At 46.1% G+C, this 27,263-nt stretch overlaps 5 protein-coding genes and 1 non-coding gene across 6 annotated transcripts; 2 read left to right on the top strand and 4 right to left on the bottom strand.

Moving 5' to 3' along the window:
* Positions 1,331-1,412, bottom strand: TRNAS-UGA. The gene has a single exon. It is a non-coding gene; the product is annotated as a tRNA-Ser (tRNA).
* On the bottom strand, positions 2,543-5,207 carry LOC8082326 (WEB family protein At2g38370). The gene is made up of 2 exons (XM_002465262.2): positions 4,875-5,207; positions 2,543-4,268 (listed from the first exon to the last, which is right to left on the bottom strand). The coding sequence occupies exons 1-2, from the start codon at positions 5,052-5,054 to the stop codon at positions 2,811-2,813; spliced, it is 1,638 nt and encodes a 545-aa protein (XP_002465307.1). The 5' UTR covers positions 5,055-5,207; the 3' UTR covers positions 2,543-2,810.
* LOC8083659 (peroxidase P7) lies at positions 8,944-10,675 on the top strand. Its single transcript, XM_002467848.2, has 3 exons — positions 8,944-9,306; positions 9,465-9,659; positions 9,789-10,675. The coding sequence occupies exons 1-3, from the start codon at positions 9,073-9,075 to the stop codon at positions 10,356-10,358; spliced, it is 999 nt and encodes a 332-aa protein (XP_002467893.2). The 5' UTR covers positions 8,944-9,072; the 3' UTR covers positions 10,359-10,675.
* On the bottom strand, positions 10,877-12,525 carry LOC8082325 (peroxidase 2). Its single transcript, XM_002465261.2, has 3 exons — positions 11,928-12,525; positions 11,644-11,809; positions 10,877-11,524 (listed from the first exon to the last, which is right to left on the bottom strand). Exons 1-3 carry the CDS (start codon positions 12,447-12,449, stop codon positions 11,139-11,141), a joined length of 1,074 nt encoding a protein of 357 aa, XP_002465306.2. The 5' UTR covers positions 12,450-12,525; the 3' UTR covers positions 10,877-11,138.
* Positions 14,997-19,357, top strand: LOC8083658 (putative tRNA pseudouridine synthase). The gene is made up of 7 exons (XM_002467847.2): positions 14,997-15,316; positions 15,402-15,437; positions 15,831-15,943; positions 16,047-16,195; positions 16,294-16,438; positions 17,524-17,937; positions 18,390-19,357. The coding sequence occupies exons 1-7, from the start codon at positions 15,043-15,045 to the stop codon at positions 18,819-18,821; spliced, it is 1,563 nt and encodes a 520-aa protein (XP_002467892.1). The 5' UTR covers positions 14,997-15,042; the 3' UTR covers positions 18,822-19,357.
* On the bottom strand, positions 21,044-22,990 carry LOC8082324. The gene is made up of 4 exons (XM_002465260.2): positions 22,769-22,990; positions 22,401-22,532; positions 21,753-21,929; positions 21,044-21,582 (listed from the first exon to the last, which is right to left on the bottom strand). Exons 1-4 carry the CDS (start codon positions 22,853-22,855, stop codon positions 21,484-21,486), a joined length of 495 nt encoding a protein of 164 aa, XP_002465305.1. The 5' UTR covers positions 22,856-22,990; the 3' UTR covers positions 21,044-21,483.

Raw genomic sequence — 27,263 nt, 5'->3', positions numbered from 1 at the left:
AGGTTAAATTGTATATATCTATAATATGTTATCATAGTTTTTCATTCACCAAAAGTCATTAAAAAAGGCAAAAAAAGCCTGATCAGCCAGATCGGCTGGGCTTATTTGGGTATGGTTCTTGTTGCATGCATACAGTGCACTATACTCCCTCCGTATCAGAAAAAAATGACGTTTAGGACAACATTTAGCATACCAAGAAGTGATTAATTAGAGGGTATCTTTTCCTGTTTGCCCTTATTAAATAAGGCTACGGGTATCCTCTAGACAGTATCCTTCCATAGCTTGACTGGTAAGCTCTCAGCGGTCTGAAACTTGATGTCCAGCGTTCGATTGCCCTTGGGTGCGCTTATTTTTTTAATGGTTCAGTCATTTTGCATGGGCGCGATTTTTCTACAGTTTGCTCGTGTTTGGGCACGTTTATTCACCTTTCGCCGGTGCGTTTTTTTGCATTCACGCCACCTCGACTCAACGGACTCCAGCGGTGCCACCTCCTCCGACATCTCCATGGAGTGAGTTCGGCGCCAACTCCTCCGACGAGCAGTCCGCCGGTATCGCATCCATGGAACGTGAGGAAGCGAGGCGAGCAGCGAGTGCGAGAGGTAAGCGGTGAGTGCGAGCAGCCAACACAAATGGCTAAATATAGCAAGCACGAGAGGTGAGCAGGCGTGGTGTCTATGGGAATCGAGGCACATGCAGGTGCAATGCGGAGCGTTGGTATGCATAAATGCACGGCGTGCCAAACGAAGAGGCAAGGGCAAGGACGTCCACATTGTGGTTGCGGCTCCAAAACGACGTTTTTAACGCAAACGAAGGTAGAGACCAGGACGTCGTTTATTTCTGATACGGAGGGAGTACATGGTTGAATATGTTGGATCTCTACAACAGCTATTGACAAAAATAATAGTCTACCATGTTAATTACTTCTTGTCTGTGCTGACCCACTTGATGTACGATTGGGCTATAAGTACTAGTGGGTTTTATCGCTGTTGAAATGGAGTTTGTGAATCACAATACAAACACACATGCTCACAAACATGCACACATATTCACCCTAATAAACACAGCGCATATTCATAAAGTCCATTTGTTTTTTTAACCTCCTCCGTAATAAAGTGTCACACCCACACTGCATATACATATACAGTTTTTTGTGTTAGAAAAAAAAACAGCCAGGCGAAAACCTAAAACGTCGACAGCAGTGTTCAGCGCATATTCATAAAGTCCATTTGTTTTTTTAACCTCCTCCGTAATAAAGTGTCACACCCACACTGCATATACATATACAGTTTTTTGTGTTAGAAAAAAAAAACAGCCAGGCGAAAACCTAAAACGTCGACAGCAGGGTTCGAACCTGCGCGGGCGAAGCCCAACAGATTTCAAGTCTGTCTCCTTAACCACTCGGACATATCGACGTTTGGTGCATATCGATTTGAAACGTTCTATCTATGCGAAAATTTTCCGGTGCTCATTAATTACCTGCAATACCTTATACTTCACCAATTCGAAATTATAAATTGTTTTGACTTTTTGATTCATTCGTTTTGCTAGATCCATACAAAAATTGATATATCAAAAAAAAAAGACAAACGACTTATAATTTGAAATGGAAGGAGTACAACACAACATAATCATGTTTTGTTGCCCTACATAGGTACTCCATCCACAAAAGAACGCAATTATGAGAATCATGTCAGTCAAACTAGCTCATGTTTGACCAAGCTTATAGCAAATAGTATTAACATTTATGGTCCAAATAAGTTTAGGAAAACATAGTGTATAATTAATCTAACGGTACTTATTTTATATCATGTATGTTAGTATTTTTTATAATTTAATCAAAGTTTAAATTGTTTGACTCCTTGAAAAGAGTGTGTAATTCTTTTCGGGTTGAAAAATCATACACATGCCCTACGTCAGGCCACTTGCTATTTTTTACTATGAAAAATAATTAAAATAAATATATCTGTTTTATTAAGGACTTGTTTAGATCCAAAAATTTATTACATTTTAACACCGTAGCACTTTCGTCTTTTTACAAATATTGTCTAATCATGGAGTAACTAGGCTTAAAAGATTCGTCTCGCGATTTACAGATAAACTATGTAATTAGTTTTTATATTCATATATATTTAATGCTTCGATGTGACGAGAAATTTTAAAAAGTTTTTTGTTTTTGGGTGAACTAAACAAGGCCTTCGTGTCCGGTAAATGGTGTAGGCTGGGCTGGGCCAGCTCACATCTAGCGTGCAACTGCGCAAGTATTGTTTGACACACTAAGTTAGCACTTTTGTCATTTTATATTTGTATATAAACATAGATGTTTTCTCTCTCACACGCACGCACACGTGTGTTCCTATGAACACCTGCGAGGAAATAGTTAGCCGTAAATCTGAGCAATTGTGTTTGAGTTGTTAACTCGAACCGAGTTGCCAAGGATAACGGTGCTTGTGCATTTTTGGCCAACGAAATGGTGCTTGTGCGTTAGATATGTTGCACAGAAAAAGGTAATATTTTAGACCATATAGGTACCTCAACGCAGAAAGGTAAAACTTGGATCCAATTACGTAGATCTCAATAGCATACATAGCAGAGAACTGCTAGTCACTACTCTAATTAGCAGCAAAAATTGCTACCGGTACTTTAACATGATGAACTAAATGTACTACCTCATTCCTCATATAAAACAACCTCATTCCTCATATAAAACATCTGATATAGTTAACTAGTACTAATGACAAGGTTGAACTACATCTACATATTACAATACTATAAAGTGCAACACTGATATTTTTGGGGCAACTTATATCAGTTTAAAAGGATTCTCTCTTCTTCTTGTTCTTTGATTGCTTCGCCAAGAGAACAGAAAGGCCAGTCAATGCAAACTTCTTCCTCTTTCCTGAAATTCTTTTGCGAGTAGCCATATCTTCTCTGCACAAAACACCACTCCTGTTTAGAATCTGACCAAGTGAGATATCTGGTATCTCGCTTGCTTTGTCATCCCAAACACTTTTGTCATACCCATCAGGTCCCATTAACTTCATACTCAGTATCTGCCCTATTGATAATGTTGGTTTGTGTGATCTATTTGAAACATCAGAAATCATATCTGTGGTGTGCGAATATTCGCGACGGTGAGCTACATTTTTGAATTTTGGGGAGCCACCAAGATATCGCTTTTTGTGTCCACTCTCAGATTTCCATCTACGAAGAATCTCTTCCACCGCAAGTTTCCCATGGTTTGCAGCCTCTACCCTCTTTAGGGCCTCTTGTAGTGCCTTCTTGCATTCCTCAACCTCTACTTTGGCATCCTCGAGCCTCTTAACCGACTCAGACTCTGAATTGTTAGCTACATCTACCTGCAGCATGGCGTCTTCTGCTTTCTTCCTGGAGTTTTCATCAGCTTCAAGAGCTTTGGAACACAGTGTGAAATACTCCTCCATCGAGAGAGTTACTCCGTCAGAAGCAGTGTCACCTTCGAAAGAACTTTCACTGCTCAGTAGTGCTTTGATCTCGGCAAGTGCAAGGGCTTCTGCTGCTCTAGCTGCATCTTCCATCTTTCTGGCTGCAATGCACCTGACCTCAGCTGTGCTAATGCTGGCCTTTGCCTGCTCAATTTCTGCAGCCAACACCATAGCTTCAGATTTTGAATCATTTGCCATGCTCCTGAGCTGCTGCACCTCAGTGGTCATTTTCTTGATCTCCATAAAAATGTCCGAGGGGTCTTTTCGTCTCCTCTGCAGATCCTTCAGCGTTTCCATCTTTTGTGCTGCCTGATCCAGCTCATCCTCCAGAGAAGAAACCAATGAAGTGTTAGAGGAGAGCTTTTCTCGGCCTCTTTCAAGTAACAATTTTTCTTTTGTTATGCTATTTCGCAGTAGCTCAACTGCAGCCCGCACTGCAGCCAGATCACCTGTAGTTCTGTTCAGGCTTGCCTTTGCCTGCTCAAGTTCTGCCGAAACTGAACCTGAATGATTTTCCTCTGCACCTTCCATGTCCACATCTACATTGATGTTTTCAGGCTGCTGCTCTTCAGGTCCTGCCTCAGAAACCTGATCAGCTTCATCAGACTTCGCAGCTTCTTCAGGGGATGTTTCAGTGGCTTCCTTCTGTATCTTGAGTTTCAGGTCTGCTATGATTTTCTTGGTTGCCTCCAGTTCCTTGAGCACATCAAGAGTTTCCCTCTCTTTGACAGCCAGCTCGTTTTCTAGCTGTGCAGCCTGCTCCTCTGCGTTGATGGCCTCTGCAGCTTGTTCAGAGTGTTCATGTTTCTGCAGGTTGCAAACGTGGGAAGGAAAAGTAAGAAACAACATCATCAAATCTGTATGTTGCTTGGGGCAAAGATACAAATCCCGCAATGAGATGTTCAAGGCAAAACCACACAATAACTCACACATGTCAATCGACACTATTCGAGCCTTGCCGAGATAAAAACGGCTTGCTGCAGCTGCACCATGGTTGAGAAGACCTTATTCGTGGAGCTACAGTGATCACCCAATTAGGAACCCGATGCTAAACTCTCTCAACATAAATGTGCAGATTGCAATGCATGGTAGCAAAAACAGGCATCATCTGTTGCTGGGTTGCTGGGGGCAGTGACTCGGGGGACCAAGCAACTAGGCAAAAGTGACATGGAATTGACGATGTGCTTATTGACGGGCAGCAAGCACCAGCAATCACTATAGGATAGAGTGAAGCAGCCAGGTACCGACATCCACCGAGACCAAAATGCCCAAATCCATCCAGACAAAGAAGGAAGAGCCAGCAACCTCGGATTGTCGGATCTCACATTACAGCAAACGGAGCTAGGTATACCATGACAGGGATTGACGGAGGAGCAGGAAACGGGAGAAGAAAAGGAGGCGGCGGGTGGTCACCTTGGAGGGCGCGAACATGCGCCTGACGAGGTCGGAGCTCCAGGCGGCGCTGCCGCCGAACCTGTCGACGGCCTCCCGCACGGACTCGAACGGCGCGGACGTGTCGATCTCCGCCCTGCCGCCGCCCGCCGCATCGGGGGCGGCGGCCTGAGCTGCTGCGCATTCGGCGTCGGAGCTCATGGGGAGCTGTGGGAGCAGTTTCTTGGTGGCGCACTGCACTGGTGCGCGAGGAGAGTGGAGTGGCTAGACTGCTAGAGCCTAGAGGCAGAGGGGAGAGATGTGGGAACACGGGAAAGCTGCGGGTTTTCAAGAGCGAGCGAGTGAGCGACCCGGCGAGAGAGAGACGTTGACCGCCCGCCCCACCAAGGAGCCGTTGGCCGTTGCGTTTTCGTATTTTGCAGCACAGCCCCAGCCCCTCCTAATTTTTAAAGTTTCCACTTCCCACCAACGTTGCTGTGTCACGGTCTGCCAGAGCCAGCGCGCGACCACGCACAACAAGGCTGCCACATGTTACCGTTTCCCTGCAGCTGCAGGCCTGCAGCCCTGCAGGCCGCGGCGGCTGCTTCCTCGGTTCCTCTGCCTCTGCCACACCGAGACGGAGGCATTGTAGCGGTAGCGGGCGTGGCATTAACGGTCGGAAACGGAGTAGCTGGCGGGCAGGCGGGGGCGCGCCTTGGCGAAAAATGATGCAGCCGGACACCGAAAAACGATGCAGCCGGACACCGTGCGTCGACTTGCCGTTGCACACCGCGCCGCCCCGCTCACTGCAGTCTGCATCCAAAGGAACGCAGGATCCGCCGGGCGACGCGTCTTGTTTCCCGTCACTGTGTGTGTACTACTACTGTGTCTGTGGCCTTGTTTAGATGCAAAAAGTTTTGGAATTTTGACACTGTAGCATTTTCGTTTTTATTTGACAAACATTGTCTAATTATAGAGTAACTAGGTTTAAAATATTCGTCTCGTAATTTACAGGTAAACTGTGTAATTAGTTATTCTTTTTATCTATATTTAATACTTCATACATGTGCCGTAAGATTCGATGTGACGGGAAATCTTGTAAAGTTTTTAGGTTTTTGGGTGTATCTAAACAAGGCTTGTATGTTGGTGCGCGCGGATCACGAGAAACCAGCCACCCCAGCCCCTATTGATCGTCATCTCGGATCCGGCCTTGGCTGCGAACTGCGATGCCACCGCCCACTTCCATCTCCTGGTCCTTTGGACGGTGAAGCAATAAAACACTTCTGCCTGCCAGTACCAGCACACGGGGACTGAACGTGAACGTTGCCGAGGAGAAGACGACAGCAAGGCCTGCTTCGTTTCTGGACCGTTGCCAAGATCTGAATGGGATGTAAACAAAACCGGTTGCTGATCTCTAACTGTGGTACTATAATTAACACTGAATCAGTTGCTACTACCTACTAGTACTACAAACGTGATCGTCATAGCTCGAGCTATTTCTTATAAAGGAAAAAAAGAAAGAAAGCTTGACTGAGTGAGCTCCCTTCTGTTTGGGTGTGGCCGTTTCTGCAAGTGAGTATAGTACGTATATCCGGAAGAGACAGATTTGCAGCTGTCTGCCTGTCCGTGCCGTGCTACTGGGATCCGAGAGGTTACAAGCTCATGAACTATGTTCTGGATTTTAGCCCATATGCTGCCATTGAAGAAGCCCAAAAAAGATAGGCTCCCGCTACTAACAGGCCCATACTAGTCCGACGCAAAAATAGTTTGTTTTAAATTAAATAAAAAAATCTTAAAAACAAGAAAAGGCACCACAGGCAAAGTTTTTTTTTTTTTAAAAAAAGGAAAACACAGGCAAGGATTTTATGGAAGCCTTGGTGGCAAACCAGGCAAAATGCATCTATTTGAGCCCCCACGATACTTTATGTATTTAGGTAAGTCTAGATAACCTCGGCTCGACTCGTTAGAATAACGAGTTAGTTCGGTTGAGCTCATTATTTTAACAAGCTAGAAAGTTAGCTCGGCTCGGCTCGGCTCGTTATGAGCTCGAGCTGACTCGTTAAGCTCATACGTCAAATATAAAAAAAGATACAAAATATCATATTTACATTTATCTAAAGCTTGAAAATAGTAATAATATAAAAATAATATATCTAATTACCTTAAATAGTTAAATCAAACAAAATATTCATATGAGCTAATATATCAACCATTCATAAGTTGCAAGATGTGAAGTAATACAAAACTAATATAATTTTTTTTCTCTAAAGCTGTGGCATTTGGCTCGCGAACAGCCCACGAGCTGGCTGGAGTTGGCTCGTTATAGCTAACGAGCTAACATCTTGGCTCGGACTCCTTTTGATAACAAGTTAACCACGAGCCGAGCGAGCTAGAACTTCGATTTTTTCATCTAGCCTTGTATTTATGTAATCATGGAGGTACGTAACTTTTTATAAAACATAATTAGACCCGTTTCTATTATTAGCAATGGTAATTAGAGTTTATCAAATTAAAATTATCGAGAGAATTTTAAGGTTTTTTTCTAGCATGGCTCGTGGTAATGAAATTTTGATGAAGTTATCGATTTCTTGTAAATTTTAAAAATCAATGTTCCAAACATGTTAAAATAGAACGACTTCTCTAGTGGAGCTCCTTATAACTTGATCTTACAAGTAGGGATGAAACCAGATCAGATATAGACATATATCGATGTTTCTACATTATGCCCCATATTTCATATTATATCTTTTTTTTTATCGGATCTTAGAATACGCATTCGAATATTGATATATGTCTCGTTTATATATCAGAAATCTAATTTTGACTATTCATATATAGTCGGATAATAAATATTTGGATTTAGATATATATGTACTATCTAAATAGTGTTTTGACTCTTTCGAGACAGACGAATATCAGGAAGTATCTATCCCATTTTCGTCCCTACTTACAAGGGATAGGTGCTGGGTGGAGATAAAATGTAATAGCTTCTTCTAGCTCTCTCTTTGCTATCTATTATGAGAAGTTATTTTACTAAATATTTTTTAAACACCTAGTAAAATTTCTTTTAAAATCTGGTCTCACAAGGAATAGACATCGGACGAAGCTGAAAAATCTTGCTTCTTTCATCTTCCTGTCTTCTATCTACTATAAAAAATTGTTTTACCAAACGTTTTTCTGAAACAACCTTAACTTCACCAGTGAAGTTGCTCGAGGAGCTGAAGTCAAAAGGGAGCTGCTCCACCAGGAAAGCAGAACCGTACCAAACTGAATTTTGGAATTGCACGTTTTTGCGGAACTGAGTATATTAAAAATTTAAAAAGAAGGGACTACTCTATGGATTACTGAGAATTGGTTGAACCACACTCCATGCAAGAAATCAAGAAACTCAAACTTTGACCTGCGCACTTTGTTCACGTACGCATAAATCAAGAAACAAGAATTCGATTCTTGAGAAATTAAACAAATGTTCCATATAATTCTGGAACTCCTAATAAGTGAAACGAGACAACATTATCTTGGCAGTAGTAGTAGTAGTAGTAGAGGAGCTGCACGGTATTACCAGTAGCAGGGTATGCGTAGTACAAGTGTACAAAGTTTGTGTGCTGTTGTCGCTGTCGTTGTCGTGCTGGGTGCATATATAAAAACCGCTTAATAACGGAGAAGCAAAGTACGATCAATGAGCTTGGGCCACACGTACAGCTGAGTTAGTCTTGGGTAGGTCAATTAGATCACCTTCATCTCATGTTCTCATGAAGCCTGCCCGCTGAGCAAATCGAGGCAGCTTCCCCGCGATTAGTTGCCGGCGATCGTCATGCATTAGGAGATCATTATCATCAGATCGACCGGTGGTTAGCTAAAAAACGTTGAGCAACAAAAGGCCTCACCGCAACCAATGCATCAGTCATTCAGTCTCCATTTTTCCTACCTACCAGCTGGAAAAATCCTGAGCATTCCATAGAGTGTAGTCAACTCCACACACGCCTTTCCTTAGTTCATCTACTGAATCATTTATCTCACTTGTTTAACGCTTTCTGCGCGAGACGCTAGCTCGGGTAGCTGCTTGCGTATAACCGAGTCAACTCCATATGGGCTATATAAATCGCTTCCAGCAGCGCTATTCTGTATTCTCGCATCCACAGGAGCCAAAGCCAGCTTGATCGGAGGTTTAGTTGTCGTCTGATAGCTCAATTAGTTAGCTGATTAACGTGGTGCAGAAGCCGTTCAGCTAGCTAGCGATATGATGGTGGCTTCAATGTCTCGCCGTTTCGTGGCGGCGGCGTGTGTCGTCGCGACCGTGGCGTTCGCTCTCTTGGCCTCGACCAGCAGCGCGCAGCTGGACCCGCACTTCTACGACAAGGCGTGCCCCGCGGCTCTCCCCACCATCAAGAGGCTCGTGCAGGAGGCTGTGGCGGCGGAGCCCCGCATGGGCGCGTCGCTGCTGCGGCTGCACTTCCACGACTGCTTCGTCAACGTACGCACGCACGCAGATGCATGCATTACTAGCTAGCAGTCACGTCTCACGCTGATGCAGTGATGCATCCGGCCGTGCATTTCGACTCCTCTCTCGACATCGTCTGTGCGCGCGCGTTTAATTACGTGTCTCCGATCTTATCTTTGTGCTTGGTTCAGGGGTGCGACGGGTCCATCCTGCTCGACGACACGCCCTTCTTCACCGGCGAGAAGATGGCCGCGCCCAACGCCAACTCCGTCCGCGGCTTCGACGTGATCGACCGCATCAAGGGCGCCGTCAACGCCGCCTGCAGGGGCAATGTGGTCTCCTGTGCCGACATCGTCGCCGTCGCGGCACGTGACTCCGTCGTCGCGGTTCGTTCGTTTCACCTCCCTCGTCTTGTTGCACGCACCAAAACCTTCACCCGTCCAGCGCATGCATGCGTGAAACTGAAATGTGAATGCGTCGTGATCCTTTTCCCACCCACGTCCATGCATGCGCAGCTGGGAGGCCCGTCGTACAACGTGCCGCTGGGCCGCCGGGACGCGCGGACGGCGAGCCAGGCGGCGGCGAACAACAGCATCCCGGCGCCGACCTTCAGCCTGGACCGCCTCGCCTCCAACTTCGCGTCGCACGGCCTCTCCCTCCAGGACCTCGTCGTGCTGTCCGGAGGCCACACGCTGGGCTTCGCCCGCTGCACAAACTTCCGGGACCGCCTCTACAACGAGACCGCCACCCTGGACGGCTCCCTCGCCGCCTCGCTGCGGGCCGTGTGCCCGCGCGCCACCGGCAGCGGCGACGACAGCCTCGCGCCGCTCGACCCCACGCCGGCGCGATTCGACGGCGCCTACTTCGCCTCGCTGCTGCGGAGCAGGGGAGTCCTCCACTCCGACCAGCAGCTGTTCGCCGGCGGGCTCGGCGTCACGGACGCTCTCGTCAGGTTCTACGCCGCGAACGCCGACGCGTTCAGGAGGGACTTCGCGGAGGCCATGGTGAGGATGGCCAGCCTGAGCTCGCTCACCGGGAGCAGCGGCGAGATCCGCTACGACTGCAGGAAAGTGAACTACTCTTGAGTGGATTTGCTTCATTCGCACGCGCACAGCTGACGGGCTAGAACGAACGTGTCAGTGTGCTGTTGAATCCAGAACTACTGTTCGTGTCAAACAGTGTTATTTCGGTTAAGTTTTCTACATTTATGTTGTTTTGTCACCGGTGAAAAAAAAAGAGCTTCAGGCCTGGTTCTTATTTTGCTGTAGTCTTTCGTTTGGTTGGCAGTTACTTGTGAGGTGTGTATATGACTGTTTCATCTGACGTTTCAGTTGTACGACGCATTTCAAATTACTACTGTACTTCGATAGAGAGGAAGCAATTCAAAGCTGTTTCTAAGACAGATGAGGGATGATCTGCATCTTGTTATTGGTAATGCTGGTGTGCCCAAATCATCTTTTGCAACAACGTGCACGGGCTTCCTGCTTGTGCGTTCAGTTGGTGGACCTACTAGCATCTCGCTGGTGCTATTGCCATGCCTTTGGTTTTCTTGCTTCTGTTCTCACTATTTCCTTTTGGACTTACAGCAAAAAGTTGCCACGAGTTTTATTACAAGTAGAAAAATAGAAAAACATTTGCCATTCGAGATGTGCATGTCGGTTGCCTTCACAGTTTACATTATGAATTTATTTTTCTCTAAAAAATACACAAATGGCCCAACAATCTTATTCCACCACAGGTCCACAGCACCCACGACACGATCACACCACACCCTGGGCCGTTGTTGGCCCAATGCTCTCTCAATCGCGGGTGCACGCGTAGCAGCACAGCAGGTGGCCAGGCAGGCCGGACTCTCAGTCTCAGTCTCAGTTGACGCTGGAGCAACTGAGCCTGATCTGGCCCTGCGAGCCGGTGAGCACGCCGATGCTGCCCATGCGGACCATGGCCGCGGCGAAGTCGTTTCTGAACTGCCCCGCGTTGGACGCGTAGCTCTGCACCAGCGCGTCGGTGGAGCCCCCGCTGAAGAGCTGCTGGTCGGAGTGCAGCACCCCGCGCTGCGAGAGCAGGCCGCGGAAGAAGGCGGCGTCGAACGTGTTGGGCGTCGCCAGGTCCATGGGCGCAAGGTTGCCGTCGCCGCCTGACTGCGGGCAGTTGGCCCTGAGCGCCGCCGCGTCCGACTGGTTGAGGTTGGACTCGCCGTAGAGCCGGCTCCGGAAGTTGGTGCACTGCGCCTGCCCGACCGTGTGAGCTCCTGCACGTACGACCAACCACTGACATGAGTAATGAGTGCAGCAGGACACAGCATCCCTCGTCCAGGTGAAGGGTTGCCATGCATTGCATTGCATGCGCGTCATGTTCGAGAGCGTGCACCTGAGAGCGCGACCATGTCAGTGGTGGTGAGCCCCTTCCTGGCGAAGCCGCTGATGAGGCTGGCGAGGCTGGAGCCCGGAGAAGGGAGGTCGCTGTTGGCCTGCGAGAGGCTCGCCGTGGTGGAGTCCCTCCTCCCCAAGAGCACCGTGTACGGCGGCCCTCCTAACTGCAAGCAGCGAAACACAGGGAAGCATAGAATAAACCACCATCGGTGTCGGTCAGCGCCGCTGCTTGTCTGTCAAAATCTACGCGCATTTTGTTTATTTGATCGATCGATATCTTACGGTTACGACGGAGTCGCGCGCGGCGACGGCGAGGATGTCGGCGCAGGAGACGGTCCGCGGGCAGACGGCCTCGACCTGCGCCTTGATGCTGTCGACGACGTCGAAGCCCCTGAGCGAGCCCCGGTTGGGGAACGCGTTCTGCTCCCCTGTGAAGCTGCCCCTGTCGGACAGCAGCACCGACGCATCGCATCCCTGTGCACGCCACGGAACGGAATACGTACGTGAGCTGAGCGAGCGAGCGAGCGGCAGAGACGACGACGACCGAGGACTTGCCTGGACGAAGCAGTCGTGGAAGTGAAGCCTGAGCAGGGAGGCCCCCATGCGGGGGTCCCTGTTGACCGCCGCCGTCACGGCGCTCCTGATGGTGCCCAGCGCCCTCGGGCAGGACGAGTCGTAGAACGTCGCCGACAGCTGCGCCGACGCCACAGCGGCAACGGCCAGGAGCAGGAGGACGATCGTCTGAACGGAAACTGAGGCAGCAGCCATGGTACTACTGACAGTATCTAATTTAACTACTATCATTTGACTGATAGAGGCGCAGGTCACGCATATATAGCACTGGCCACTGCTACTCCAACCTCGCGGATAGCAGTGCAGCTAGCGTCGTTGTTCCGTGGCTAGTGAGCAGAACTATCCGTGTCACGGTTCCGTGTCTGCTACCTGGTCTGAATGCATGCGCGCAGGAGTGCCGGGCTGCCGGCGACGCATCTCTGTTACGGTAGGCCTTCCTAAATCCTACTAATTGTGGAAGAACAGAGCGATCTTCTGGCATAAATGCATCTCTGTTAAGCATTGTGCATGGATAATTTTACTGAAGAAAACGTGCGCGTACAGGCAGGCCGAACTCCATACTAGCGCATGATGTTGATCGGTTAACGCACGTAATCGTGCTGAATCGGTAGGAACCACATGCACGTCTGCCTCTAACTCTGCCTCTGCCTGCCTGCCTGCTGCTTGCTGCCTGATATGTACGTGCGAACACACACACAACAAACCAATTCCTTCTACATAATGTATCGTACAGTTTTATCTCAAGGACAAGGAAGGATATATAACTGTAATTAGTTACTATAGCTAACGATGTATGTGATACAAATCCGTCATTTTCTGTCTCTTTCTGTCCTGCGGGAAGCCATGCATGCCAGTGCCAAGCCTGTACTACGTACTGATGGCTTGTATTAACAACGACGACGACCATCAATTAGCTGGACAGCTTAACAAGAAGCAAAATTCCATATGCGGTAGGGACCTTGTACACCTGGCTGCACCCTTCGTTGCACATGCTTCCATAGTTGCATTGCATGGAGCGGAGAGGTATGCGTCGCCGTCGCCGTCGATCGGCACCAAATATAATAACCAAAGCTCTCATACACATACTTAGTACTCCAAAACCTGTATCGATTTGTTATCACTTGATTGCGTTATTGTTTGTTGTCTCCACGATACGACTATATCAGGCAATCCAAATAAGGCCTTGTTTAGTTTAAAAAAATTTGCAAAATTTTTCAGATTCTCCGTCACATCGAATCATACGGCACATGCATGGAGCATTAAATATAGACGAAAATAAAAACTAATTACACAGTTACCTGCAATTTACGAGACGAATCTTTTGAGTCTAATTAATTCATGATTAGACAATATTTATCAAATACAGACGAAAGTGCCACGGTATCTATTTTGCAAAAAAATTTAGGACTAATATCTTCTATTGTCCTCACCTTGTAACTTCGAGCCCCCGAATCAGCAGGGGCCCCAAAAAAAATCGAGTCTCCTTACTTTTGATAAACTTTATCGTCCATCACATCGAATATTTACATACATGCATAAAGTACTAAATGTAAATTATTTACAAAACTAAAAACATAACTAGAGAGTAATTTACGAGGCGAATCTTTTGAGCCTAATTAATCTATGATTGGACACTAATTGCCAAATAAAACGAAAAGGCTACAGTACATGTTAAACTTTAACAACCCAACCAAACACCCTCTTATATTTCTTTCTTTGAGAGGAGCTAACTGGTGTTTAAACTAAAATTTCTTCTTAAGGTCAGGTTGTTAAAATCGTGATGCTAAATTAGATCTGAACTCCAATGCTAGGATCACAGATTGTAGAATCATAACTCGTAGGATTGTAGAATCGTAGGTTCTATTTATTAGAGTAGTAGAATCAACCACCAAAATCGCAATAAGATCATAATAATAAAAGAGGTGCGTCAGTTTTCTGATCCCATAATCTCAGCATATAATTGGTGGTTTAAAACTTAACCACAAAAGCTTGACAACGAAATGGTCTTTACAGGGTCGTTTCTATAGTTTTGAAGGCCCTTGGACAAGCAAGATAGCAAGGGTTATTGTGGGGCTTTTGGTCCTGCAGACATTTAGGTCAGTCTCAATGCATGTTTCATGAGAGTGTCATGCACATTAAATAGGGTGCCACATAAGCAAAATTGCTGATTTGGCAGAGTCATTAAAATGAAAGAGTTTCATCAGATGAGAGAGGAGTTTCATCCCCATAAAACTCATGTGACTCGGTTACATAGTTTATAATCTTGATAACTGTGCCATGAAACTATGCATTGAGACTGGCCTGATCAATGCCCCCCCTTTAGCCTTTGCGACTTGCCATGTACTCCCTCCATCCCAAATTGTGAGTCATTCCAAGAATTTTAGAAAGTTAAAGAATCTCAAGTTTGACCCAATTTATATGGTAGGATAATAACATTTATGATATCAAGTAAGTATCATTAGTTTTTTCATTAATTATATTTTCATAGTATATCTATTTGATGCCATAAAACTTTATAATTTTTTTTTATAATTTTAATCAAACTTGAGATGCTTTGACTTTTCAAGATTCTTGGAATGACTTACAATTTGCGATGGAGGGAGTGTCAAAAATCGAAAAGGCCGTCCAGCATGCAGGGTTGCACGATTCGAGTTGAGCCCGACCCATCGCGGATCTTTCGCGAATAGAGCATTTCGCAGGTCTTAGTCTTACAAGCCCAACTCTAGAAAGCCCATAAGATAAAGCCCATGTTTGGTCTTATCTGCCACTGCAATTAACGAACCTTTCCCGTGGGCCACTCCTCCTCGCATCGCCCCCCTCGACGATGGCCGCCGCCGCCGCCGCCATCGCCACGGCGTCGGCGTCGTGGCTTCTCAAGAGGTCTATATCCTCCGCTTTCCTTGCGAGGCGCGCGGGCCCTAGCATCCTGCGTACAGCCCTTAGCTATTCCTCCTCCGCATCCGCCTGCCCCAAACCAGCGCCGTCCCTGTCTCCGCCTGACACATCCGCCAATGATGGAGGCGGCGGGATGAGGTGGGAGTCTGCGCGCAAGAAGAGAGTGGTGCTCCGCATCGGCTACATAGGCACCGAATACCGAGGTTTTACTCGTCGACTATTTAATTTCCGCCAGGGAAATGTGTGGCATGGAGCTTTGACTGAATGCTATTGCTATGTGCTTGGCAGGGCTTCAAAAGCAGCGAGAGCTTGGCGTGGATTCGAGTAAGCTCTGAATTATTAACTTGTTTGGGCTTGCTTAAAGCTATTTAATTTTGCGTGCTCAGTGTAGCTTAAACTTTTGCAATGTTGCTGCCTGGTAGAACTATGACCGTGCTAGTTGCATTGCGTTGCTGCTAGTGGTTCTACGCATTGGAGCTCTAATGCTTGTTCACTTGTTGAATGATTCAAACTTTCATCGTGATGTTTTGTAATCCTATAGAATGATTGTGAAAGGTCACACACATGACATAAATGCCATTTCTATAATATGGATACTAAATCATGGATGCTCTATAGACTATAGTTGCTTCTGGTTCTTTTGCTAATTATCAGAAATTCAGAATGATGCATTGACAGTATAAGATATAGATTAATTGCTCTGAGCTCATTCTGCAGCCATTGAGTCAGTCTTGGAATCTGCCATCTTCAAGTCAGGTGGAATTCTTGAGAGTAATTATGGAAAACTGCAAAAGGTTGGGTGGGAGAGGAGTAGCCGAACTGATAAAGGGGTAGGGTTTAACCATTTAACCACATGAAATTTTATGAAGAATGCATTTAATTTTTTCCAGCTAACAAAAGCTTGTATGCATGCTTAGAATGGACTAATTTCAGGTACACTCACTGGCTACAATGATTTCCCTTAAAATGGAAATCCCTGATAGAGCGTGGGAGGATGATCCTGATGGCATTGCTCTTGCCAGTTTCATCAACTCAAATTTGCCGGACAATGTGAGGGTTTTTAGTATCTTGCCTGCACAAAGGTAAATGGGTCGTTTATTGTACAGAAATAGTAGAGAGTAGAGGATTCATTCGCTTATACTTAATTTTTTATCATGGCATGGTGTGCATTGAACTATAGGAGTTTTGATGTGAGGAGGGAGTGCTTATACCGTGAGTACTTCTATCTTCTTCCTGCTGAAGTTATTGGAATCAAAGATGGTTATAGCCCTGAAGAAATACAAGAGCACTTGTCAGAATTCAACAGCATACTGAAAGGCTTCGAGGTATGTGCCTGATTCAATGTGTCTCGTTCATTCTGTGGCTGTGCAGTATTGGAAAACAATAGAATACATCTTCCATGAATCTAATGACAACATTCAAGTGATTTGGGGGACATCCTATGTTTAAATCAGAAAGAGGCCATGGCTGTGAGTTTTATTTAATGAGCATATTACATTAGATATCATTGGACCTATCCAGTTGACCCATGATTCTACGAGTCAATCTTGGATCCTGCCCTGGTATATGTACCTGAATTGCTTAGGTCGGTCTTTTATTTCTCAATTAGGCGATAGAAATAAAAAAATCTTGGACTACTTATGAACATTTAAGCATGTTAAGAGAGGCATGTTTCATAATTAAGCATGTTCATTTGTTGGTACTTTTCCAATTGCTTCACTGCTGGATGCTTCAGTGGGCAGTTAAACAACTTCAAGCTCCTTTGGGACTAAATTTGAAGGTTCAGAGTATATATTTTGTGGTACTGACAACAGAAGAACTGGAGCCTAGTTTGTTAGTTGAATAAATCCTGAAGCAGTCAAGGACTCTAGTTAAGTTACTTGCTTTGTTTCTGTATGCGATTAGCCCCTAGCTGTAGGCGCGCTGCAGCCCTCTGCTCAGTGTGCATTCACGCTTGATGTGCGCACGCACAGAGCGCACCAGCTGCAGCACATCCCAGGCTTGTGGGATGGCTGAAGCTGAGCATGAGCATGCCACGGAGATCGGCCACGATCTCAACCATGTAAAGCTATTTAATTTGCATCTATCAACAGAAACGCTGCCGCTTTGCAGCACAAAAGTCTCTGTGCCCACTGTATTTTGCGTGTGTGCTTGCCGTTGGCTCGTGCCATTCTCTCGTGGGCGGTCCTTTGACATAGTTCAGTGTACTCTCTGCGTGACAATTGCTAGGCAATTACTGCTTAGACATAACAAAATTTATAGAAGCCTGGACATATTAAGTCCTTAAGATATTTAAGCACACCCTCTTTCGCCCCAATATGCATATTGGGGGAAGACCTTGTCAGAATGATTTTGCACGTTGAATTACTTTGCATGCATATAAACTTCAGCGTATCTTCTCAACCTGTAGGGAAACCATCCATTTCATAATTACACTGCACGTGCCAAGTACAGGAAGGTTCTTGCGGGAAGGCACCCGAGGGCCAAAGGAGCAAGCTTGACGTTGAAGTCCATGTCCTCTGAAATGGGTATGGCAGAAAGCTCTTCTTTAGAAAGCACTTCTTCAGATGATGATGAGGACTTGAATATTTCATCAATCGACTCTGGTGCATCAGAAAACATTTTTGTGAATGATATCCTGAAATTTTCTGAGAGTCGAGTGCAGATTCAAGCTAGGTGGCTGCATGAACCTGATGAAAGTGATAGATTAAATGCTTCACATTTCAGAGATATCATTACCTGTTCATGTGGAGAGTTGCAAACTTCATCAGGAATTCAATTTGTGGAATTGACCATATGTGGGGTATCTTTCATGCTACACCAGGTATGTGTAATCCACTGTGAAGTCATTATTAATGTACTACTCCCTTGCAACTGATCAGGGAAAACTGGATTTCACAAGATTACTTTTAAGGTTGAATATGTTATGGCTAGACTTTGTGTTTTTGTTTTGGGTGTTTTATGGAGCTAACCTATAGATACGTACTTGATTTTTCAAATTCTCCCTCTGAGAAACCAGCTCAGTATAGTAGTATTTATGATTCTGAATTGTGTTACTTGATATCACTGTCAAGAAACTAATCCTTCTGAGAACTTTGAGAAGCTCACGTGCCTTTAAAACAGTTTCTTTTTTACTAACCAGTTCATTAAATAGTAATATTCGAACAATCTAGTCACATTTGAGAAGCGACTTGATTTTTCAACCCAATTACTGAAAATATCATGCATCATGTTGTTATGACTTTGTAGTCATGCTGTTCTTTTTCTTGACCTCAGATCCGGAAAATGGTTGGAACTGCCGTGGCAGTGAAGCGTGGATTACTACCCAAAGATATCATAGAACTGTCTCTTGCAAAGTTTTCTAGAATCGTTCTACCAATAGCCCCTTCAGAAGTTCTGATCCTTAAGGACAATAGTTTCTGCACAAAGAGCAAGGAAGGGAGAATCGTACGCCCTGGGATCCAGTCAATGAACAAGTCAGCAGCAATCAGGAAGGGGGTTGAGGAATTCTACAAGGCAGCTCTTCTGCCAGAAGTAGCGAAATTCTTGGATCCTGCTGTGCCACCATGGAAAGAGTGGGTGGAGAACTTGGACAGGTTTGCTGGCATATCAGATTCGCAGCTGGACGAAGTTAGGGAGGCCTACAGAGCATGGAAGGCTGATTATGACCGCGTGAAAATGGCTAGAAAGAGTGCTAGCAGTGTCTAATTTCATCACAACACTACCTCGGATGGGCAACTGAACTGAACTGTTCACTGTGAAGAGTGGTGTTTTGCACTTTCAGCCGCTTACTTGTAATGGACCTGTAGGGTTGGCAATGTTGCCACCTGTATGGTGGTTCTGGACGAGGGCATTTAGTTCAAACCTGAAATGATTCCTAGAGATTTGGATCTGTATTGAGGCCCTGGATGTTGCAAGCATTTCTGCTCTGCCGAGGCCCGAGGGGTACAAGGTTGAGAGCCACAAAAGGGGTTGGGTGCCCCACTGCAGGACAATTCACAGGTATGCAGAATTTTGCTTTCATTGCATTGCATTGCAGATTTGATGATTAAAGTCAATCAAGCAAAAAAAACACCTCTAATATATACACTCGTATGGCTCCGTTGTAATTCCCTCCATTTTGTTTTGAGTGGACAATGAATATCAAGCAAGCAGCCAGCGTGCGTGCGTGCGTGCATTGTTGTTCAGTTGATGCTACTAGAGGAGTATATTTCTGTATTCACATGGAGCCATTTGGATTTCAAGGCACATGCACGGATGCACCCCCGTGCTCGGTTTCACGTGGATGATGATGCTCGCTGTCACTGATGCTGGGCTGGCTAGCTAGCTTGTTTCAACCGAACGTCTCGTCAGTCAGCATGCATGCGGGGGCAATGACTAGTGCAGAGCCCCCGGCACGGCAGTGCCCTCCCTAATTGTCGCCTCACGAGCAGCAGCTGCCTGCGTGCGGCCAAGCCCCGCGCGTCTGGCCGGCCGCACTGAGCTGCACTGCACTGCACGTCTGATCCGATCGAGGACGAGGACCGGACGCCGGACGGCAGACGCGACGCCAGGGGGAGATCGAGGACGAGGACGAAGGACGTGGAGCAAGCCTCGCGCCGCGCGCAAATCCCTCTCGTGAGGCGCATGGCACTGGCAGCGGCATGCAGGGGGGCAGCGGCGACCTGCCGGGGGGCCCTCCCCATATAGCTCTAGCTGTGCAGCATGCTGCGCCGTGCTCCCGGCCTCCCGGGCTTCGTCCGTTGGCTCGACAGTGCCAGGTGAAAAACAAAGGCACCCGCGCTCCCGTGCGGGGAGGCGACAAAGCGCTGGCCCTGCCACGGTCGTACGACGCCTGGCCGGACGCGCGCCCTGGCGCGGCCGCGGCTGGCTGGGGGGCATGTCGCCGTGAAGGCGTGAACCAACTAGCTAGCTAGCTAGGCCGCGCGCGGAGCATGCATGGCTGGTGGCACGACGTACCTGCCGCCTCCGCGCGCCGCGACGTCTGCCGCGCCCGGGCATATATCCCCATCGATCCGTCTGTCCGTGGCTTCGTCAGCTTGCTGTGACTGATGCTGATGGTGTCCGCGTATGTAGTATCGGCCTGGCTCGTCCGTCCGTCCCCGGGCGCATGCAAGGCAAGGCAAGGCAATGCAAGCACGGGTCACAGGCGACGCGGAGCCGTCTGTCACGAGAGCGTTGTAGCGATCGATGCGGCTGCCACCTTGCCGCGCGACCCAGGATCAGATCATTCAGGGTACGTACGTGGTCGATGGATGGATGGATGGATGCCTGCTCTGCCTCTGCCCCTCTGCTCGTATCTCGCTCCGACGGACCCGGACCGGGGTAGTAGCCCAGCCCAGCCCAGCCGTGTGTACGTGTTCCCTAAAGAAATGGCACCGCAGATTTTAATAACTGCCGCCCAATGCTTTCGGCATCATCATACCGTCGATCTCACGGTCATAGCGAAATCGACGCTAGCTAGCTTGTTTGCTTGAGCTTATCAGACATGAATGACTACCAAGCCTCTGATCCATCTGGGGCCGGTCCATCGTCCCATTGGCTGCCTTCCTGTGTTTTTGGAACCCGTGACTACTACTGCCGTTTTTAAATAAACACGGTCACGGTACGGTGTGCACCCTGTACGTGCGTGTTTTGTTTGGGCAGATCAATCAACTTGTAATAAAAAATATCTGATACTCCTACGGGGACGTAGTAGTATATCTTATGCTCTTCTTCAGCCACCGTATATGTTTCAGGGACTAGCAGCTACCTAGGTCGATCGAGCTGCCGACTTACCTGCAGGAGATGCTATATTAGCTGCTTTTGTTCATGTTCAGTCGATCTTTTCCAGAAGTTCATATTTCATTTTGATTTCATCTCATGATGGATCGATCTTTTAGCGGATCGGAGTATATGTAAAAGAAACCTGCATCAGTATATGAAAGGGGTAGTTGCATGCCAGCTCTATTCAGCTTTGCTTCCAAGTTCCAACCTCCCACCACCATCATCATTCTTACATCATGCATACATGATGGATCGATCTTATTGTCATCATAGACATATATATGTAAATTACGGCATTCCCCCCTAATAATACTATTACACAGGAAATGGTGCTGCTACGAACGAATTCACCGGATCATCAGCACTCACTCGCTAGGGAGCAGCAGCAATTTCATCTTGCCACGCACCGATAGATAGAGGAAATAGAAGCATAAATAAAAAAAATCAAATTAAAGAGAGGGAACGGAGCTACTAGCATACAAGGGGTCTCGGCTTAATTCATGTATCCTTAAGACCACTACATACGGTCCAGGACATGAGGACGTACGACCAATGCAAGTAGAGGCTTGGTGTGTGCTTACGCGCTCATCAGCCTGCCCCCTGCTTACTCCTCGTCCTGCTCGCTGCCGCTCTCGGAGCAGTTCCTGACGGCCTGCAGGACGGCCTGCTTCACGACGTGCTCGTCCACGTTGTCCGCCACGTTCTGCGTGCACACACAGGCAGGCCACCAGTGAGTGAGTGAGAGAAAGAGAGAAAATTAATTAGCTAGCAGTAGCGTGTCAAGAAGAATCCTCATCAGGCCGACACGACGCGACGATAATTAACCATATCATCAGCAACTGACGACGACGAAGATTGTGGTTAATTACGTACCTCGCCGCCCACAGCCTCGAGGCGGAAGGAGTCGGCGCAGGAGGCGGTGGCCTGGAGGACGCTGAGCCCGAGCTCGTCGAAGGCTTCCAGGACGGAGACGAGCAGCCCCGGGCAGCTCTTGTCGGAGAACACGTTGACGAGGAACGACCCCTGCACTCCTAGGGTTTCCACGGTCACCTGCATTTGCATTGCATTGCAGCCGGCGGTCCACCCGGCCGGCCCGGCCGTTTCGATTATCATCATTTGATCAATCGACGCTAGCTAGCTGCTGATCAACTGACTGAATAATGCAGACGACATGCATGGAATGAAGCAGAGAGACGCCTCCTCGTCGTCGACGCATGTGAACTACTACTCCTATCCTATATGCTGGTCCTACTCGCTGAACCCAAACTTCATCGATTGGTTAGCATGTGAACTGCTGGGGCGTGGAGCAGCAGTATAGCAGTACTACTATATATACACACACTACTGCTTGTTTTACTGGTTCTATATGTAGTATTACTGTTAATAAGATATATCACCATATATCTACATACTGTGTATATCTATATGTACCTCTTATATGTATATCTAGTACCGTACCTCTACGTACATGATAAATATAAGAGATATATATGCGATAGATGTGATTGAGATTTTGTATACCGTCGGATAGGACGACGACTTGTGTCTCAGCGCATCTTGCGCGCAGGCAATCTCCTGGTTCAGCCTCACCACCTTCTGCTTCAGCTCCTTGATGTACGCCGACGCGTCCATGATTATCGATGTGTTGCTCAACTGCGTATATGTTGTGTCCATGGCAAGTAATTAGAATAATATATTTGGATCGATTCAAAGAGCAGGACAGAGAGGGTATCACGAGAAAGGTTGCAGAACTGATGATGGAGATGGGGATATGCATATCATATTATCATTAAAACGTTCTTGAATTCTAAAGAGCTATGAAAAGAATTTGGGAAAATATCAATAAGGAAGAAGCAAAGATTGAGCAAGGCGCGGAGATTGTGTTATACAGCGTGGGAATGAGTGATGGAGCGGAGGATCTTCAGCTTCTCCTGAAGAGCAGCCGCCTGCTTCTTGCGCTCCCTTGACGACATCATCTTTCTCTCCGACGAGTCTCTCTCACTCTACAAAGTCACTCGACGGCCGCTTTACAGCTTTGCCCAATGGAAGCAAGAGAGAAGTGTATAGGTGTGTGGAGAGCTTGAATGGAGGACCAAGAACGAAGGACTCGATCCCCATATCTATATAGTCGTGGTCTCCCGGTCCCCCCGTGGGCAGTGGGCACTCACGTGACCTTATTGTTCTTCTGTTGCTATCCTGCTGCTTCATGTGTAAAGTCATCTACATTTCGTACTGTGTATTTTTTTAAAAAAAGAATAGATAAGTATTCTTTCTTTCTCTAGAAAAGCACAATAGTGAAAAAAGAAAATAGAAAGCCAAATAGTCAAATATATAAAAAAAACATTTGAAACACAGGACATGTCAAATCTATTCATATATCGAGAGCAGCTTTTGAGTTGAACTAGCAAATCGGTGCATGTCACTCAGTACTAGGTCGGGCCACAAATCTGAAGTTCAAATCCTAAAATGACTAATTATCGTTGACTCCTATACTTTTTCATGTTTAAGGCATAAAAAGTAGCCTACTCATAGCAAGTGGTAAAGTTAAAGGGTAGTCCCAACACAAAAACTATGATAATTTTTTTATTCATAATAAGGGTGCTAACTAAGCAAAATGATAATGTGACATTGAAATTAACAAAGAAAGTGGAGAAAATTCTTAGACACAAAAAAAAACTATGTAGATACGGGAACTAAGATATAAATATATGTGATAAGTAGATGATAGGAGATAGAAGAGATGTGATTGGACAAAAAATATTTTAAAGAATAGAAATATAATTTCTACATGTAGTGTCCACAGTCCGCATGACTTGGCAAGTAAATAAAACATCCCATGTTTTTAGATTAAATTCCCTATTAAATTATTAGCTTAGGCTCTCAAGTTGGATTAGTCGGTGCTTGCAACTCAATAAATACATGTGAAATGTTTGGAAGGGTATGTTTGGTTCGCGAACAAAATTTACCACGCCAAAGATTTGGTAAGCCAAAGTTAGGCAAAAAAAATTGTCATGGATTTGGCAAGCTAAATGTGAGAAGGTTGGAAAGTTTTGTTTAGAATCAAATAATAGCCAAAATCGTGACTTGCCAATTCTCTTTGGCTTGGCCTATTTTCAAAGCCTATCAATCAGGCCCCTAGTGCAACAAAATACGGTTTTCCATGAAAGATATATCATATTTTTTTCCATGTGTTAGCTGTTATATATATATAAGTTTTTTCTTGTCTTCTAGTAATACCTAGCTAGAGATACAAATTAAAGATGCCAGTTTATTCTTGTATGGACGTATATATTCTCCCCATGATTATTTTACGGCCGGGCTGGGAGAGCCAATCAGTAAAAAGTTCATGTGTTCGTGTACGTGCAACAAGTACAATTTTATATTGCAGCTCGCGATCGGCAAGGGCAAGTTGTGGGCTCTGCAGCTAGTGATCAAACGCATTACAAGAGAGATAAGGCAAGAAGAGTTTGGCAAGACAAGCTAAGGTCATTCGTGTTATCGTGTAGCTAGCTAGAAGACAGACATAGATATAATTCGGCCACTGCATTCCGTGTGCGTCATATGTCGAGTTTGCCTGGGTTAAAGGAACCTGCATGCACGCCAAGATTCCGTACGTTCCGCATTGCATATATATATAAAAAGAAGCGATATCATTATCCTCTGGCCACTATATATGAACAACTTGAGGTGGTGGGTACATATGAATTGACACAAACACACACCGTACCTCGGATACTCACCACCATTGAAAAGAACCGAGGTTCAAATCAAAACAACGCTTTCAAACAGAAACAGAGGGCATATAAAATATATAATATACTCTCCGGCAGTAAACAAGTGATTCCCCCTTTGTTTTGTTGTTACATTATTGTAAGTCGTTTTAGTTTTATTCTAATTTCTAAATCAAGCATTTTTAATTTCTGACTTTGATTATGTTTATATAAACAAATATGTTAATTAATAACAGTGATATGGATCCAAGGCACCTCACCGTCTGAATAAAAGCTCATTGCCACCAGAGTGGGACGAAGCTGGTGAAGATGAGGCCCAACCGAACCAGGGTACGTCATTAATTAGATGTGGTGGAAAGTACCTATATTATATAGACCTTGGATGTTATTCTATAAAATATGGTAGTTATTCTGTTTATATTTTCCTTGTAACCAACTAGAAAAATATCTATAAACCAAGAATCCATGTAACCCTACCCCCGAACGATTTAAGGAGTATTATTAGGGAGCCCCTCATCGATATTCTTGGTACTCATAGGCTACAATATTGCATATGTTCATCAGTGCCCTTGTAAACTCTAGGCACACAAGATGAGAGATCTAACCTCAACTACCTGAATCAATATAAATATGTATCCCGTGTGCTACCTTTATGATTCCCATTGCATGACATGATGATCTGCATTACCGAAGCCGATACCTGAGACGTTTAATATTTCCAAAGTCAAAGTATGTGTAATTCAAATCCTATCAACACGGTTAAATGAATATGGTCAAATTTAGACTAGTTTAATTTGGTACAAAACTAAAATGACCTACGATCTAGAACCGAGAGACACAGTATAGCTCTCAAACAACGCACAAACATATACTTAGGTCTCATTTGGTTACACAGACTAAACTTTAGTCTGAATCACATCAAATGTTTGGACATATGCATTAAGTATTATATATTAAATATAACTATTTATGTAACTAAAAACACAAATTGAGACTAATTTATAAGACGAATTTTTAAGCCTAATTATAGTCCATAAGTAATGATAGATTAATCGGCCATGATCATTACAGTAAAAATATGCTAATGACGGATTAGGCTTAATAAATTTATATCGTAGATTAATGATAGAATCTATAATTTATTTTTTTATTAGTATCTAAACACCTTATAGACCACTCTTTTATATACCTCGGACCTATGGTCCAAGCCTAGCTTGCTAGCTTGTGTACAATGCAAAGCCCAACTCGCTCATTTCCTATAGGTTAGCTCTCGACGTTGTATATTCACCACTCCACCAGCACGCACGCATGCCCGCAAATATGCTTGCACGAACGCAGCCCACCATTCAGGCGGCATTCGCCAAACATTCCCCACAGCTAGCGATCGAACAAAAGGAATGGAAGCCCCACGGCATCCATATATCACAAGATAGATACTGTGTATAGCTATATAGCTAGCTAGCTAGCTAGGTTGGCGCGATCGAGTGTACGTACGACGTACCAGTACTTATATAGTTTTGGCGGGCCTTGTTTAGTTCCAAAATTTTTGGTAAAATGAGCACTGTAGCAATTTCGTTTGTATTTGACAAATATTGTTCAATCATGGACTAACTAGACTCAAAAGATTCGTCTCGTCAATTTCGACCAAACTGTGCAATTAGTTTTTATTTTTATCTATATTTAATACTTCATGCATACATCTAAAGATTCGATGTGACGGGGAATCCGAAAAATTTTGCAAAATTTTTAGGGAACTAAACAAGGCCTTGCATCGCTCGCGATCTCGAGCCCTAAAAAAAGCAGCCCCCTCTGCGCGTTTGCATGCGGATATCCGCGCACGCATGCATGATGATGATGCACTGCATCGAGCCCGCCGCGCGCCACACCCACGCTACTACGAACCGGCCCGCCGCCCGCGCCCTTGCAACTTGGAGCCTGCCTCTGCACTGCAATGCGCTTGCAGAACGACGGGCAGGCGGCAGGAGGAGATCCGAGAGGATATAATTTGCATATTCATCTGCGTGCCAGCAGTGCCACTGTGTCAGGTGTGTGTGCGTCGAGCCGTCGACCGCGGCCGGCCGCCGGCGCACGAGAAGCTAGCGTTTTTTTGATGCCGCATGAGTAGTTGTGACGTCGCCGCGCACGCACGAGACGAGAGAGAGGGTGGCCGGGCCGGGGGCAACGCGCGCGGAAGGGGCGGGCCGGGTCGCCGGGGAATCTGCTCGTGAACACGGGGGGGGACGCGCATGCATGCAGCACCTCACGCGCACCTGCATGCGGGCAGGGGACGACGACGACGACGACGCGCCTAGCTTGTTGCGGAGTGGCAGCGGCAGTGTTGTTGGAATGATGCATGGAGGGAGGAGCAGCGCAGCGAGCGCGACAAAGGCAGATCGAGATGACCGGGGGCCGCGCGGCTGGCGGCCGGGCGAACCAGACAATTCGCGCACGTCATGTACAGCAGGCAACAGACCAACAGTGGTGGCCCGGGCCCGGAATGAGCCGTTCTGCTCGCGTTCTAAGTTCTAACACCTTGCATGCATGCTGAGATGACTTTCAAAACTCAACCGGCTAACTCATATATAGTCATGAATGATTAGTACGTTGTATTATGAATATATATGGCCCTAATTATAAGCATGCATCAATTTTA

This window comes from Sorghum bicolor, chromosome 1, assembly GCF_000003195.3.
Source record: "Sorghum bicolor cultivar BTx623 chromosome 1, Sorghum_bicolor_NCBIv3, whole genome shotgun sequence".
Classification (NCBI taxonomy): Eukaryota; Viridiplantae; Streptophyta; class Magnoliopsida; order Poales; family Poaceae; genus Sorghum; species Sorghum bicolor.
Note: the sequence above shows the minus strand (reverse complement) of the source record. Positions and strands in the feature narration are given on the sequence as shown.

Coding starts and splice junctions, on each gene's coding strand:
- LOC8082326 (XM_002465262.2), bottom strand. CDS start 5,054: ATGAGCTCCGACGCCGAATGCGCAGCAGCTCAGGCCGCCGCCCCCGAT. Junction 4,269..4,874: donor GCATGTTCGCGCCCTCCAAG/GTGACCACCCGC, acceptor TGCAACCTGCAG/AAACATGAACACTCTGAACA.
- LOC8083659 (XM_002467848.2), top strand. CDS start 9,073: ATGATGGTGGCTTCAATGTCTCGCCGTTTCGTGGCGGCGGCGTGTGTC. Junction 9,307..9,464: donor TCCACGACTGCTTCGTCAAC/GTACGCACGCAC, acceptor TGCTTGGTTCAG/GGGTGCGACGGGTCCATCCT. Junction 9,660..9,788: donor CACGTGACTCCGTCGTCGCG/GTTCGTTCGTTT, acceptor ATGCATGCGCAG/CTGGGAGGCCCGTCGTACAA.
- LOC8082325 (XM_002465261.2), bottom strand. CDS start 12,449: ATGATAGTAGTTAAATTAGATACTGTCAGTAGTACCATGGCTGCTGCC. Junction 11,810..11,927: donor CGCGCGACTCCGTCGTAACC/GTAAGATATCGA, acceptor CGCTGCTTGCAG/TTAGGAGGGCCGCCGTACAC. Junction 11,525..11,643: donor TGACATGGTCGCGCTCTCAG/GTGCACGCTCTC, acceptor TCGTACGTGCAG/GAGCTCACACGGTCGGGCAG.
- LOC8083658 (XM_002467847.2), top strand. CDS start 15,043: ATGGCCGCCGCCGCCGCCGCCATCGCCACGGCGTCGGCGTCGTGGCTT. Junction 16,196..16,293: donor AGTATCTTGCCTGCACAAAG/GTAAATGGGTCG, acceptor ATTGAACTATAG/GAGTTTTGATGTGAGGAGGG. Junction 17,938..18,389: donor TATCTTTCATGCTACACCAG/GTATGTGTAATC, acceptor TCTTGACCTCAG/ATCCGGAAAATGGTTGGAAC.
- LOC8082324 (XM_002465260.2), bottom strand. CDS start 22,855: ATGATGTCGTCAAGGGAGCGCAAGAAGCAGGCGGCTGCTCTTCAGGAG. Junction 22,533..22,768: donor CCATCACTCATTCCCACGCT/GTATAACACAAT, acceptor ACATATACGCAG/TTGAGCAACACATCGATAAT. Junction 21,930..22,400: donor AGTCGTCGTCCTATCCGACG/GTATACAAAATC, acceptor ATGCAAATGCAG/GTGACCGTGGAAACCCTAGG.